Source organism: Aristolochia californica, unplaced genomic scaffold (assembly GCF_029961685.1).
Source record: "Aristolochia californica isolate CCGP_79_NKW_82.1479 unplaced genomic scaffold, dmAriCali1.0.hap1 SCAF_16, whole genome shotgun sequence".
Taxonomy (NCBI): domain Eukaryota; kingdom Viridiplantae; phylum Streptophyta; class Magnoliopsida; order Piperales; family Aristolochiaceae; genus Aristolochia; species Aristolochia californica.
In genome coordinates this window covers 22,035,978-22,049,080 of record NW_027181837.1, presented here as the reverse complement: position 1 = coordinate 22,049,080, position 13,103 = coordinate 22,035,978, and the positions used below count along the sequence as shown (strand labels likewise).

Here is a 13,103-nt window from a genome sequence, read left to right as displayed (position 1 = left end):
TTACTCCAAATGTTGTTTATCTTATTTTGTAATTTTTGAATTTAGCCATAAATTTACTATGGCTTCTTTGCTGTCCATAATTGAAAATTTATATTCTAGGTTCTAATTTTTCCTATTACACATATTTCAAAAAAAACTTTTAAATAAAATCTTATTACTATTAGGACTTATTTAGAAAATTACAAAAAATATTTTAAAATTTTCTTAGAAAAGTTAAAAGGAACTCTTATTGCCTTATCGAGGGAAATAAATAAAAATTAATAATTAATCTTTTATATTACTTTACTTATTGATAAAATTTTAATCAAATAAAATATCAAACACAAAATTATTATAAAAATTGACTCATATAACATCAACTTTCAAATACTTATTAAAAAAATTTTTATACAGTTTTCTTCCCTATTTTGGCAAAAAAATCTTACTTAAAAAATTATATAATTTTTTTAATAAAAAAATATGAGACACTTATAATCTTTATAAACTTATTTCTACTAAAATATATTTTTAATTTCAATTTTTTTTTATTTTATGGTCTCACACGAAATTATCTTCGAGGAGGGAGGCGGTTATCAACGGCGCAGAGGCTGCCACGGCAGCAACCGGATGGGCTCGGCGACAATAGGAAAAACTTTTCCCCCTTCGCTCTAGCTCCCGCTCCACTCGCTCCGGTCCCGCTCTCGACTCCCCAACGATTTAAAGCCACCACAACTTCCGTATATTGATTCCAACGGTGCCATCTTCAAAGAGAACGTTACTGGCTCCACTTGTGTACAGAACAGTTAATTTGGTCAAGAAGTTTTACTTAATTTGCTTAATTGGAGATTAAAACGTAAAGTATCAATTAATTACAATTGCAATCGGAATCAATAAAACGCGAAACGAGACCCTTGTGACACTCGCAATTCACAATCTTACCGTTATGATCACGACCGTCAATTCGAAGAATACTTCTATAGCCCCACTCGAGTACAAATCAGCAAATTGGAAAGCCAGAGATTTAAAATAATACTGACTCTGTTAAAGCCTATACTAGACTCTCAGTGCCCTTAAAATTACCAAAAATGCCGCCTTTGTAATCCTGCTGAATTAAACTTTTGAATTGTTTTGGTAAGGGTGCGCCAGGCCCCTGCAATAGTGCAACGCAAGGGCGACGCTCGAGGACCCCCGGTAGCAAGCTGCCGGTGGTGGACCCTCCCCCAAAAGAAATTAATTTAATATCATGTGATCCGATGGATCACGTATCAGATATTAAACTGATAAGAACAGATACTACACTTGATCTTAGCCAAAAGGCCGAGAAAGGTATGCTTTGACAATGATAACACGTTCATTTTTATATCCTTCAGGCTTACTTGTTTGTTATATCAATTGTCGATGTGGGACTAAATGCCAAAGCGTCGTGTGAGTAAAGCATAAGGCATACTCTCGTTTCATGAAATGAAAATGAAAATTATAAATAAATTTTGAGTAAAATCTAGATTAAATTAAAATTTTCAACCATAATATCAAAATTTAGAATATAATAATGTATTAATCATAAATAATAAAATATAATATAATACAGTTTTGTATGGTTATTTATTTTTTACTGGTTTAACCAAGGAATTTCCACAATTAATAGAGAAATGGAAGAATAAAATAAAATATAAAATAAACTGATTTAAGAAAATAATCTAATCAGCCTTTGTCAAATGTAATGGAAAATTAAAAAATATAAGAAAATAATAGAAATAGAAGAATACCCATTTTCTCTAGTTCTTCTCATATAACACCATTCAAGAAGTTAGTTTTTTTTTTTTTTTCAATTCAATCGATTAAACCACCTTCTTGAAAGGCCGACCTATTAAGTGTGGAAAACTGCCGTTGATATCCACCGTTACCGTTCCCTACCATTTTCGTCGGGATTCGAACGCGGAACGTGGTGCCCAACTCTAATACCATGTCAAACACCTAACAAATACTCTCGAAAAGAACCTATCAAGTATAGAAAGCTACCATTGACATATTTGTCATTAATAAAAAATCTCACAGATAATTAGCTAAGCTAATAAAACACTATTACCCATTTCATATGAAATAAGAAAACCGTCATAACATATTATTGTTACTTGTTTTCATTTGATATAATATATGGGAAAACCCTTACATGACCTAAAAGCCCCAGCTTCAAATGTTCTGAGCCCCCCATAATAAAAATTGAATTGAACAAGACTCAAAAGATTCCTCTTTCATCTTCTTAAGTATGTGGTTGTACCCAGCATGTGAACACACACATGGACACCAAAATGTTCTTGTCTTAATAAACAAGGTATCCTTTGAAGTATATGGAAGAAGAATGCTCCCAATTCCCCGTGCACTAGGGAAGGCATAGAAGTGGATGGGAATTGGAAATCACAGTTGCTTCCTTCTTTAAGACCTCCTCATATTTTTGTCATAATATAGTAAATAAAGACTGGAATCGGGGGATTCCTTGGTTTGGAGGAGTTCCAGGGCGAGTAGTAAAACCATATTTGAGATGGGAATGATCAGGTTGAGGAAAGTGAAGCTCATTCTGATGCAATAAGATCAACTTTGGCTGATAAAAGAATCCATTAGTGACTTCAGTGCCTGAGCAAAACCAGGGGTGGTGTTTGCCTGGTTTTCCTCCCTGAAAACCGCTCTGAAATCTAAATTAAACGTAATCATATTTTAATTATGTTTCATCTTCCTTTTGTTTAATCCCTCTTTTGTAGAGCTTAACTGCTTAAGAATGTCTTTCGGAAATCGGTTTGGAACGACAAGCCTTCGCTTTTGCTAAGTACAGGAGAGATTTTATTCGTTACCACTGCCACGGGCATTCTTGGATTCTCCTGCCCCGCTGCAACTGTTACAAATAGCCATTTTCTTCCTTCGGTGCTGTAATAAATGAGAAAATTAATCGCTCTAAGCTTTCGGAAATCGAGATTACTTCGTTTTTCTTTTTGGAAATGGATCTTTAACAGGGAAACTATTCTGGGTTGTGCGAAGAATTTAATATGAATCACCAACATGTGCTGTCAAGTGCTCCAAAGCTTTGAAAACCATTTACCAAAACCACATTTGCTTCCATAAAAGTGATGGAGAAACTAATTAAAAATGGAGAGTATGTTCTAGACGGGAAAAAGAGGACGGGGCTGCCTGGAAACGTCTGAAACTGAAAATTTCTGCATTTATACCTTGTAAGGCTGGAGAAGAGGAGGTTCCGGGTTTGAACGTTTGTTCAGAGAGAGAAGAGAAGAGGCAGAGAGAGCAGGTGTGAAGCAGAGTTGAGTCTTCAATAGAAACTATTATAGCGCAAATGGTTTCTTGTGATCAGCGGAGGGAGGCTTCTGCAATGAGACAGAGATTTTGGTTTTTACACGGGCTTCTGGTTTTCGGATGCTATCTGGGTATGTTGCTCTTCCTTCTCTTCGTCTTATCCTCTCCATTCTTATAGAATTTTTATTTCTTTAATCTGGTGAAGCACACTCGTCTGGTTAATCCGAAACACGAAATGTTTTATCGTTTTCTGGTGAAGAATCTAGTCAAGAATGTTTTATTGTTTTTCGTTTATATAAAGCTCGATGTTTCATGGCTCTCTTGCGACGTGTTTATTCTCCATGAAAGATGGTTTATATAACGGACGCTTAATCTGTTTGGGAGTTTGTCTTCAGTCTTCACACCCATATTGATGTCACCATTCTCTTCTCTAAGGGTTGCGCCATGTTTTTGATTTACAGTGGTGGGCTAATGAGTTCAAGCTGATCTGTGCGTTAATGGCGGTCTGATAATCCCCACGTTTCTTGTTTTCTCACGAGAGAAGAGACTTCCCTTTGCATGATTATTGATAAAGACTTGTGACTGCAATTATTTAACTCAAGAACAGAAGAGAAGAGTGAAGGAGAGAGAGTGATTGATTCATTGACAGAGCTCTGTGCTTGCCAGTCTTACCCTTTTTCAGCGATGAAATGATCAAGAGTGTTCAGGGAGACGAGAGCGTTCAGTGACAGCTCTGCTTCTTCAGCTTTTTCCTTCTCTTCTCCCGAGTTCTTACTGCAAAATAGCAAATGCGATACCCCTCCCTAGAAACCGGATTCTTGTCTTTTTCTCGTTTTGTCCTCATTTTCAAACCCCATATTTTTCTTTCTTTATTAATGGCTGTAGCTGCTTAACAGTCAAATTAAAATTCCATTCGTAATAATTATGGCTATTAAGCTGCAACTCAGACCTGTGTTTTCTGATTGTTTCCCACGTAAATCTCCAGCTTACGCCATGGGAACGTCCTACGAGAAAGTAGAATCCACGGTACCGCTCACCACAAACACACCGCCGGAGGGTAACACGACCTTCCTCGGCGGCACCTCCTGGTGCGTCGCGTTGCCGGGAGTCTCCCAGGTTGACCTACAGAACGCTCTCGACTGGGCCTGCGGGCTCGGCATGGCCGACTGCGGCCCCATCCAAGCCGGTGGCCCCTGCTTCGACCCGGACACCCTCGTCTCCCACGCCTCCTACGCCTTCAACAGCTATTACCAGCAAAACGGCAACTCCGACATCGCCTGCAATTTCGGCGGAACCGGCTCCCTCAGCACCAGAGACCCAAGTAAGCTCATTAGACCATCCCCATTTTCGAACTTCTCGAGTTTATTTCTGCAATGGGAATGCTTTCGGACATTAAGACCGACTGATCGCTCCATTGTTGAATCTCGTTTGTTGCAGGTTACGGGTCCTGCTTCTACCCCAATTCCGGGTACGTTTAACTTGTACAGATTTTTCTTTCTGCGATCTATCAGAGAGATTCCAGGATATTAATCTCTTTTACGAAATCTTGTTAACAGGCCGGTGGCTTCGTCGTCATCTCCACTGTACAATCGGCGTCTCTTCTTGTGGATGCTTTTCGGGACTGTGCTGCAGCTGCTTCGGAACTTGGAAACTGGAACGAGCACTGTTAGGATCTAACATGCGCGGTGGTGGTGTACAGGTCATCCTACACACGCGGGAAGCTGTGGGTTTAGTGCGGGTGTATCGAACGTGTTTAGGAGAAATATGTTAATCATGAGCATCCGTGCGCAGATTAGCGATCAGTGATTAATTGATTTTTTGGGAATTCCTTTCGTTTGGTTGGGTTTTGGAATCATCTTTCCTCATTTTTGTAAGAATCTTTCATCTTTGAGGGCAGTTTAGTAGTTTTATTTTTAGTCCACCATATCGGTCCGGTTTGAGTCCGGACGAATTAGACCAAATAAATCAAAATCTGATGTCAAATCGAACCGAACCCATTTAGTGACCGAGTCATATAAATAAACGTAGTGGTCCAGTGCATGCATTAATGGGCGACGGCGCACAAGTTTGACACGCAGCACTGGAGACTAGAGTCAACTCCCTCGTTCCGCCACAAGGAAGGCGGCTCGGAGGCGTCAGCAATTTTCCATTGACTGGAGACGGCGCAAGGCGCAACGTGTAATTTTTAACATCTTGTATAAGAATGATAAATAAATATAAAAGAAGAAAGATAAAATTAATATTTAAATTTAACATTAGATGCGCCTATTCATTTATAGACTTCGGTTTCTATCCTATTTTTCGCTGCCTAATCAGTTTAAAATTTCTGTTTCTTCCTGTTTGAACTGCTTGAAATTGCGAGCTGCTCTGTTCATTGACGGAAAATGGATTCCAGTTCACTTACCGGCAACCATGTTTATGCCAAATTTCTGTGACAGGGGAAACAATTAAAAGAAAATGCATGGTGATATTCGTCATTTGTGTTTAGCATCTTTCTTGGACTTGTGTGCTTGTTACTTATATGATGGTGTCAGATGAGATGCTTGATGTGAGGATTACATGCAGGAAACAAGAAGGCTTGGTCCCTTCAGTGGCCAGGCATGTCAACTGTTTGAAAATAGTTCTACTTCAAACCCAAGGCCGTTGCTAACTGTAAAAGTTTCCCAGGTTGAATAAGGCAGTCAATATCTCTTCCATTTTATTATTTTTACCTCGTACATTCTAACTAGTCTGAGTTGCTCAGTATAATTAAGTAGAAATAGCAGAGGTCATATATTTTGTTTTGTTTCTGAAGCGATTTTTCAAGTACTTCTACTGTATTCTTGTCACACTTTCAATAGTCTAATAATCTATGAACTATTTCTGAACCGTGTCTTTGCTAATTAAAAGAAAAACAGTTGATGGTCTTTCAGTATAATTTTTGTCCTAATGAAGGTTAGCTTCTTGGAGACTCCCATTATGAGTAGTCGTGTGAAGCCATTGATCCAAGGTGGAATCAACCCTGTTGTTCTTTTTCGTGAATTTGACAGGTTGCTTATCGAATTCTTGAACTAGTTATCCTTTTCTTGTTAGCTTACTGAAGGAATTTAATTGTCTGAAACCAAGTAATAACACACAAAATCACAAACATCTTATAGTAGACCTCCTTCTTTCCAGCTAAAATTGACCCCACATATTTACTGCTCCACAGTTTCTGTTCAGAATGGAGATACACATACCCACTGCTCGAGAATGCAGGGTTGGAGACATGGGCTCTGGACATTCTCGGTTGGGGATTCTCTGATTTAGGTTGAACTCTCTCTTGTTTACTTACTCTAGTTCCATTTCATTTGTGTGCCACCTTCTAGTCAATTCATGACTTTTCTCTATTCATCTCACTTGTTTTTCTTTACTAACTAGAAAACCTTCCATCATGTGATGTGGCTTCCAAGTGTGATATTAGTTGGACCAAAGCCTTGGTGCTGCTGTTGCAATTGACTGTTTCTGTTGATCATTCAGAAACTGTACGTATTCTTTTCAGAGTCATGAACTCTGTCGGTTTATTATTAATTGCCAATCTCACAGAAAGGAGCCCTTGTAACAGTTCTTTCACCTTTCCCATCTGCTGACGATGAAAATTTATAACAAAATCATCTATTCCTTATTGCTTTTGTTGCTAGGTAGAGTCTGCTTTTTGCAGATTTTACTAGAACAGAAGCTGTCATGAAACAGTTAAAACAGGAGACTCTAATCATCTGGGGCGAGAATGACCAGATTATCAGCAACAAATTTGCAGTGGTTAGTTCAATTCCTTTGTTGTATCAGTTCGTCTCTGTAATCAGCATGAGGTCTACCAATTTGATCTTTTATGTAATTGTATTTTCAACAACAAATTTTGATTGTCCAACAAATGCTCTATGCAGAAATTGCATAAGGAATTGCTGAATTCAACTCTGCTTCAAGTATACCTCATTGTGGCCAAGCTATTCTTGTTCAGTTCAAAGGGTGTGCACCTATATCTGACTCTACTCGGCTCTTTTTGTTTTCTTCTCCTATACGTGCTTTGATTGTCTGGCCAAACCTGACATTTTACCAAGAAATTTGTGAAAATCCTTCCATCTACCAAGTCTTCAAAGCCGCAAATAAAGAAAAGACACGATCAAGCTATTCTCGAACTATAGAGTCTCAGGCACAAGGTCCTCGGATCTCAAAGGCAAAGATACTCTCATCGGTTTGGATATATTTCATGAGATCCCACACTCTCAATGGTCACCTCCTATGTTGGTCTGTCTCTCCACTCAACTAACCACTTTGTGGAAATTAGGCAACGATTCAAGACTTAAGGGTGCCAATTTACAGTCCAGTGATAAGGGATAAACATAATCCTTTCCCTTCAGTTATCAGGTAAGATCCCATCAGATTTGTCTTATGTTATATTTATCTTTTGTATGTAAAACTTATTTTTTTATTTTAAATTATATAAATACCACCCTTTAATGATCAGTTCAACATAAGCACTCTACAATCGCCAGTAATCAAAGGAATTGTCCTGGTTGATGCGATGCAGGAAGAGGAAGGACTGATGAAGATTGGTTATGAATTACCAGCCATTTAATTTCCCAGTAGATGACAAATATCCCTTGCCCAGTCGACTGGCTCTTTTCCAGCGTAAGAGCTAAACAAGAACCTTGTCAAAGTTTGATCTCAAAGTCAGATTTTGGTGGCTCGGTATCCATCAAGAGGACAGACATAAAAAAGCCTTTTGCATATCCAATGCATATTACCAATTAAAAATCATGCCTTTTGGCCTAAAGACTGCCACCTCTTGGTCTACATTGATGATATCCTCGTCTTCCCTGTCACACTCGCTGAGGTATAAGGCTTTTACCTCTGGAGTTTTCCCCCCAATTCAGGCTTGAGACATATCATAACATTAACAGGTGTATTCCCACTTTACAAATTGGGTTAATCCAAGTAAATAGTTTGTCCAATTGTTATTCCGATTAACAAGAGCATCTTGACCGGCCTACGAGCGACACGTAACAAAAGCAAAACACCAATGATACATCTAGAAAGGAAAAAAAGTTTCAAAAGCTAAGCTACTGCATGTGCAGGTTTGAAAGAAGTTTGGGTGGTTTGGCACGACGAGAGAGAGAGAAAGTAAAGAATGAAACGAACATATTCTTTACGTTGCTTCAGCTTTGTGAACGGAAGAAAAGGGAAATATGCCACCGACCTTTGGCTTGTTATGGTAGCCAAACAGGTTTTCTTTTTGTCTTCCTTTCCGGAAAGCCCTTGAGAGCATTGCATGTGGATAGCTTCACAAAATGAGGCAGAATCATGGGTAGGCGTTTCGCGGTTTTGTTCTTGCCTTGTACACTCATGAGGCAGAACCAGGGTTTTTACCCATGTCTCGTCCTCTTTCCCGACTGTAAAAACGAGAAACCTTCTGGCAATCCAGTCAAAAAAGACGGAGCAAGTGATAAAAGCTGCCAGTAATCCCCTCTCCTCTTTTTAAAGAGTTCTGTACTATCAAGCATTCCTTTCTTTTTCGCTCACAAATCCGGGAGTGACGAAGAGATAGCCTCCGACAATGGAATCTTATTCCAGGATTATCTCCAGACCACTGAGTGTCTTTTTCCACTTTGGATGATTAATAGCGATCGTTTTCACTTCAAAAGCCAGGACAAACGAAGGCCCCTCTTCATTATTAACAACCACAGAGCATTAATCGAATTACCCCCAAAACCAGTTATTGTATTAAATTCTAAAGATGAATTCAGGCAAATCGGAACACTTGAATCCATCAAGTAGTTGAATTTAGTGGTGGATGCATTAATTAGTCACAATCTGATTAATATAAACGCATTAAGAAGGAAAATTCCACTGAAGCATGTAGAAACATCCAACAGTAGATTAAATGGATAATTCACATCTCACATCAGCCAAGGAGAAGCAGAATTCACAGATAGAGATGGGGAAGACAGAGAACAGAGCTTTCAATAGAAACATAAACATTCACATAGACTTCTTCCTACAGCTAACAAAGGGAAGTGCCAAAGTCTCATTAAATTTGAATATAAACTACTTGCCTGCCCCCCTCTCATATACAGAAGCAAAAATCCCACAACAGAGTGCTTTGGACACTCCCCCTTTCAGTTTTCAGCTAAAGAAAAGGAAAAAATTAAGAAAAAAAAAAAAAAACAGACACAAGTAGAATAGAAAAGTCCCTGTAGTTGCATCTCCACTTCCCACTTTTTTCCATCTTGTGCCAACCCCTCATCCTGCCAAGGTGTTTTCTCTGTTCAGCGAGCAGATTTTGTTCTTCTTCCTTCCCCCCTTTAAGCCCACAAGCAAAACATGCCTGACACCAAGAGGGCAAAAGTGAGAAGATCCTTGTTCATCTTTGAAAGAACGCCTGCATTCTGGTCAGTGGTTATGCCAGTGCCTGTAGGACCAAGACCAGAGCTGATGCCTCCTCCTATGGGGGTGAAGGTGTTTGGAGTTGATGTTCCAGGGTTAGTAGTAGTGGGTGGTGTAGAAAACCCAGGGGTGCCACCCGTTGTTGGGGTCTGGATGCCGGAAGGCGGGGTGAGAGCCGGTGGGGTGCCGCCTGTTGTTGGGGTCTGGATGCCGGACGGCGGGGTGCCAGTCGTCGGTGTGGAACTGCTGAAGAAGAAGGAATATAATAATTGATCAGTTCTTCAATTCTTCAAATGCAGGCAACTGAAATAATTCTTGGGGTGATATCTCATTCCCCCTTGTCGACAAAAATGGCGGATGATACATCTTAACAAACCAGATGCAAAGTGGCAACTACCAGGACAAAAGGCCAAGATGAAATCCATCCAACCCATGAATAGAATACCAGTGAGTAAAGTACGTCAGGTGAGAAAAAATCAGGAATTTTGCACCAAACATATATCCCCCAAAATACTATACTTTACGTATTTAAAACAAAATTGAGATTTATTAACATTAAACAGAGAAGTATTTGTTTTCCCCAAGAACAGAATCACACCGGAAGGAACTGGAAAAAGTAAATTCTTGATGGGTAATGGAAAGGGGCATCGGATTCTACTGGACAGCTATCAACATGTACAAATATTTTAAAAGGAATGAGAGGAGAGGAGAACCTCGAAAAAAGGACATAGTACTTTCTCTATCAGAAAGAAAGAAGAAATGATCATCCACCGAGAAAATTTTATTAAAAGATTAACACGATGGCATCTAAAAAATCCTACGAAACCCAAAAAGACAAATCACCTCCTTCACCAAAAAAGAAAAAAAGTATGAGAGGTGGGTGAAGCACAGCAGATTAACACTATAATTTCCATGATTACACGCTTTAATGGAAACAGGAAATGTAAGATTTCATTGTTCAACGAGAAGACGAAGAAGAGGCAGAATAACTGCATTTAAAGATCTCCTTTAAAAAAAATGGAAAAATGGAAACCTCAAAAGGAAAAAAAAAAAAGAGTGATGAAGAGATCTCTTTTAGAAAATGGCAAAGTGAAATGCAAAACAAGGGATGAAAGTAGGCAAACACACCTGGCACTTGAAGGGTAGGCGCAAGAACCACCAGTGCCTGCAAAAAGGACAAGCCAGCAAAGGCGAAAAAAGTTCAGTCTTTGTAATTTGTGTTCTTTATAGGCTACAGCAATAGATCTTTTTCAAATGACGGTGAGAAAGAAAATGGTAGATTTCCATTTGGAACTTACTCGGATCAGTTGTTACAACAGTGGCGGTGCCTGTGAAATCACAGCTTCCTGTAGCCTGGCCTTTATTTTGGTAATAGCTGTTAACAGCATAAGAGCAGTGAGCTTTCACTGTGTTGGGCTGAAAACAACCGCCGCTTTGACTAATTGGTTTGCAGTCTGCCCCAGCTCCACAAGCATAATCTAAAGTCTTCTGAAGAGTTGTGTCGCTCGCATCAGTCCTGCAGACACACCATTGTGCACCTTCAAGAGAGCAACAGAAAAGACATTAGAACTTAACCGGGTAAGATAAAGAAAAAAACATGACTTTTAATGGGGAATAACCAGGAACTTCGCAAGAAGATCAAACAAGACGGAAGGATTAGAAGACGATCACAACTAGTACATGAACACCGGTCGCAGATTTTTGATTTTTTTTTGTAAAGAAAGATGAGAAAAACAGAAGTTATCTGGATCCTCTTAAAGAAACTGAGATTTCTAGTAAAGATTCAAATCCCACTTAAATCGTAGAAAACTTGTAGGCGCAGCTTCACTTGAATGGAGGAAGAAACTTAAAATAGATAAGATATAATCTGAAAAAAATAAAAGATAAATCCATGAAAAGAAAAAAAAATTGGCATCCCAGAAACTAAGTATGAGCAGCCGACTTCAGCCAAAACCATCCCTCATGAAAAGGCCTTCACGCGCACAACGCTGCACACCATTTTCACAGAACGCAAGAAAAGAAGAAAAAGGTATTATCCCCAGAGAAAAATCTCACTGATAGACCACGCTCCACCTTCCAGCAGCTAACTACCGCTCATAGAAAGCAAACCATAAAAAGAAAAACCCATTTTCAGACACCCAAAAATTACTCCACAAAATAATCAAAATCAGGTGAAAAAGAAACATAAAGAGAGATCTCAGACCATAACATGGATAAATGAAAATCAAGAAATGTTAACAGTGAAATAACATCCAGACACGGAAGAAGAAAGAACAAAAAAACACCCAAAAACTCCAATCACCAAAACTCACCAGAATTGGCACCAACCATGCCCAAGATGAGCACTAGAATCAGTAAAGCAGCCATGAGTGACAAATGAATGAAAGAGAGAGAAATCTCAAAAAAAAGATCAACAAGTTCTCCCAACCAGAGATGCAGAGAGACAGAGCCAGTCGAGTTGAATCTAGACAAGGTGAAAAAAGCCGCAGCAGGCTTTCCAAGAGGAGTAGAGCAACACAAGAAAAAAGACAGAGAGCCCTTGTGGGGAATAGGGATTTCTAGAGAATAAAGCGTGCGACGGTGCGAGAGCCTGTGAGGTGAGGTGATGTATATGCTAGTGATGGGTGTCTGTTTCTGCAATTCTTTGGTTTTTTGTTTTTTTTACTTTTCCCTATCCTTTCTTTATTTTCTCCCGAGAGAGGAGTGTTCTGGGGCAACGAGCAGAGCAGAGATTTAAACGGTCCTAAACCCATGCAGGGATCAGAGGTTAACCCACCTGGTTGGTGAAGATGGACCCCGCCCTTCTGTTCTCTTTTCTCGTTTTCTCTCCTGTGATGTGCTGTCATTGTCTGCTCAACATTACGTTGTCCTTTTCTTCCCTGATAGTGCATCACCGATTCACCATTGGATTGTTGCAGGGATGATCTGGAAGATGCTTTGGGAGGGCATCTGGTAAGACTGGAATGGAAGGATCAAGTACTAATCTACCCCTGATTTCCTTTCCGATGTTTTTTTACTTTACAATGGCTAATATGCCTCCTTTTGTGATGAATGATGATGGGTTTGTTGAAATTTTGCTGCTAGCTTTCATTCAAGTCCGTAGATTATTGATTTGGGATGGAGAGCTTGCTTGAAACTAACTGTAATTCTTTCTTCTTCTTTTCTTCTCACTCAAGATACAGACTGTATTAAACTAAAGTATCTTAACCACATAAATTATACATAATGTATTGGGTATCCAAAATTAATTAGAAAAGCCCTTTACAGGAAACCCTAAACATGGTATTTTCATATAGTCTATGCATCGTATATTCAGGTAAATATGTATTAAATCTTGAAGTATTCAATTGCAAGAAATACCGAATAATACAGTCAATAATAACCACATTAAAAATATATTTGACATGTCCTCTCCAAGTATA

General features: G+C 39.1%; 2 protein-coding genes and 1 non-coding gene across 4 annotated transcripts; 1 reads left to right on the top strand and 2 right to left on the bottom strand.

Moving 5' to 3' along the window:
* Positions 1-1,111: 1,111 nt before the first annotated feature.
* LOC137954043 (U2 spliceosomal RNA) lies at positions 1,112-1,309 on the bottom strand. Its single transcript, XR_011112476.1, has one exon. It is a non-coding gene; the product is annotated as a U2 spliceosomal RNA (small nuclear RNA).
* A 1,957-nt stretch (positions 1,310-3,266) lies between these two features.
* LOC137954008 (major pollen allergen Ole e 10-like) lies at positions 3,267-5,165 on the top strand. The gene is made up of 4 exons (XM_068801587.1): positions 3,267-3,410; positions 4,265-4,600; positions 4,717-4,747; positions 4,836-5,165. Exons 1-4 carry the CDS (start codon positions 3,320-3,322, stop codon positions 4,954-4,956), a joined length of 579 nt encoding a protein of 192 aa, XP_068657688.1. The 5' UTR covers positions 3,267-3,319; the 3' UTR covers positions 4,957-5,165.
* A 4,064-nt stretch (positions 5,166-9,229) lies between these two features.
* Positions 9,230-12,360, bottom strand: LOC137953181 (PLASMODESMATA CALLOSE-BINDING PROTEIN 3-like). 2 transcript variants are annotated; one of them, XM_068800441.1, is made up of 4 exons: positions 11,994-12,360; positions 10,980-11,219; positions 10,810-10,846; positions 9,230-9,924 (listed from the first exon to the last, which is right to left on the bottom strand). In XM_068800441.1, the coding sequence occupies exons 1-4, from the start codon at positions 12,046-12,048 to the stop codon at positions 9,600-9,602; spliced, it is 657 nt and encodes a 218-aa protein (XP_068656542.1). In that variant the 5' UTR covers positions 12,049-12,360; the 3' UTR covers positions 9,230-9,599. The 2 variants fall into 2 exon arrangements, with proteins under 2 accessions (XP_068656542.1, XP_068656541.1); XM_068800440.1 differs by having other exon boundaries at positions 9,230-9,927; positions 11,994-12,357.
* Positions 12,361-13,103: the final 743 nt, after the last annotated feature.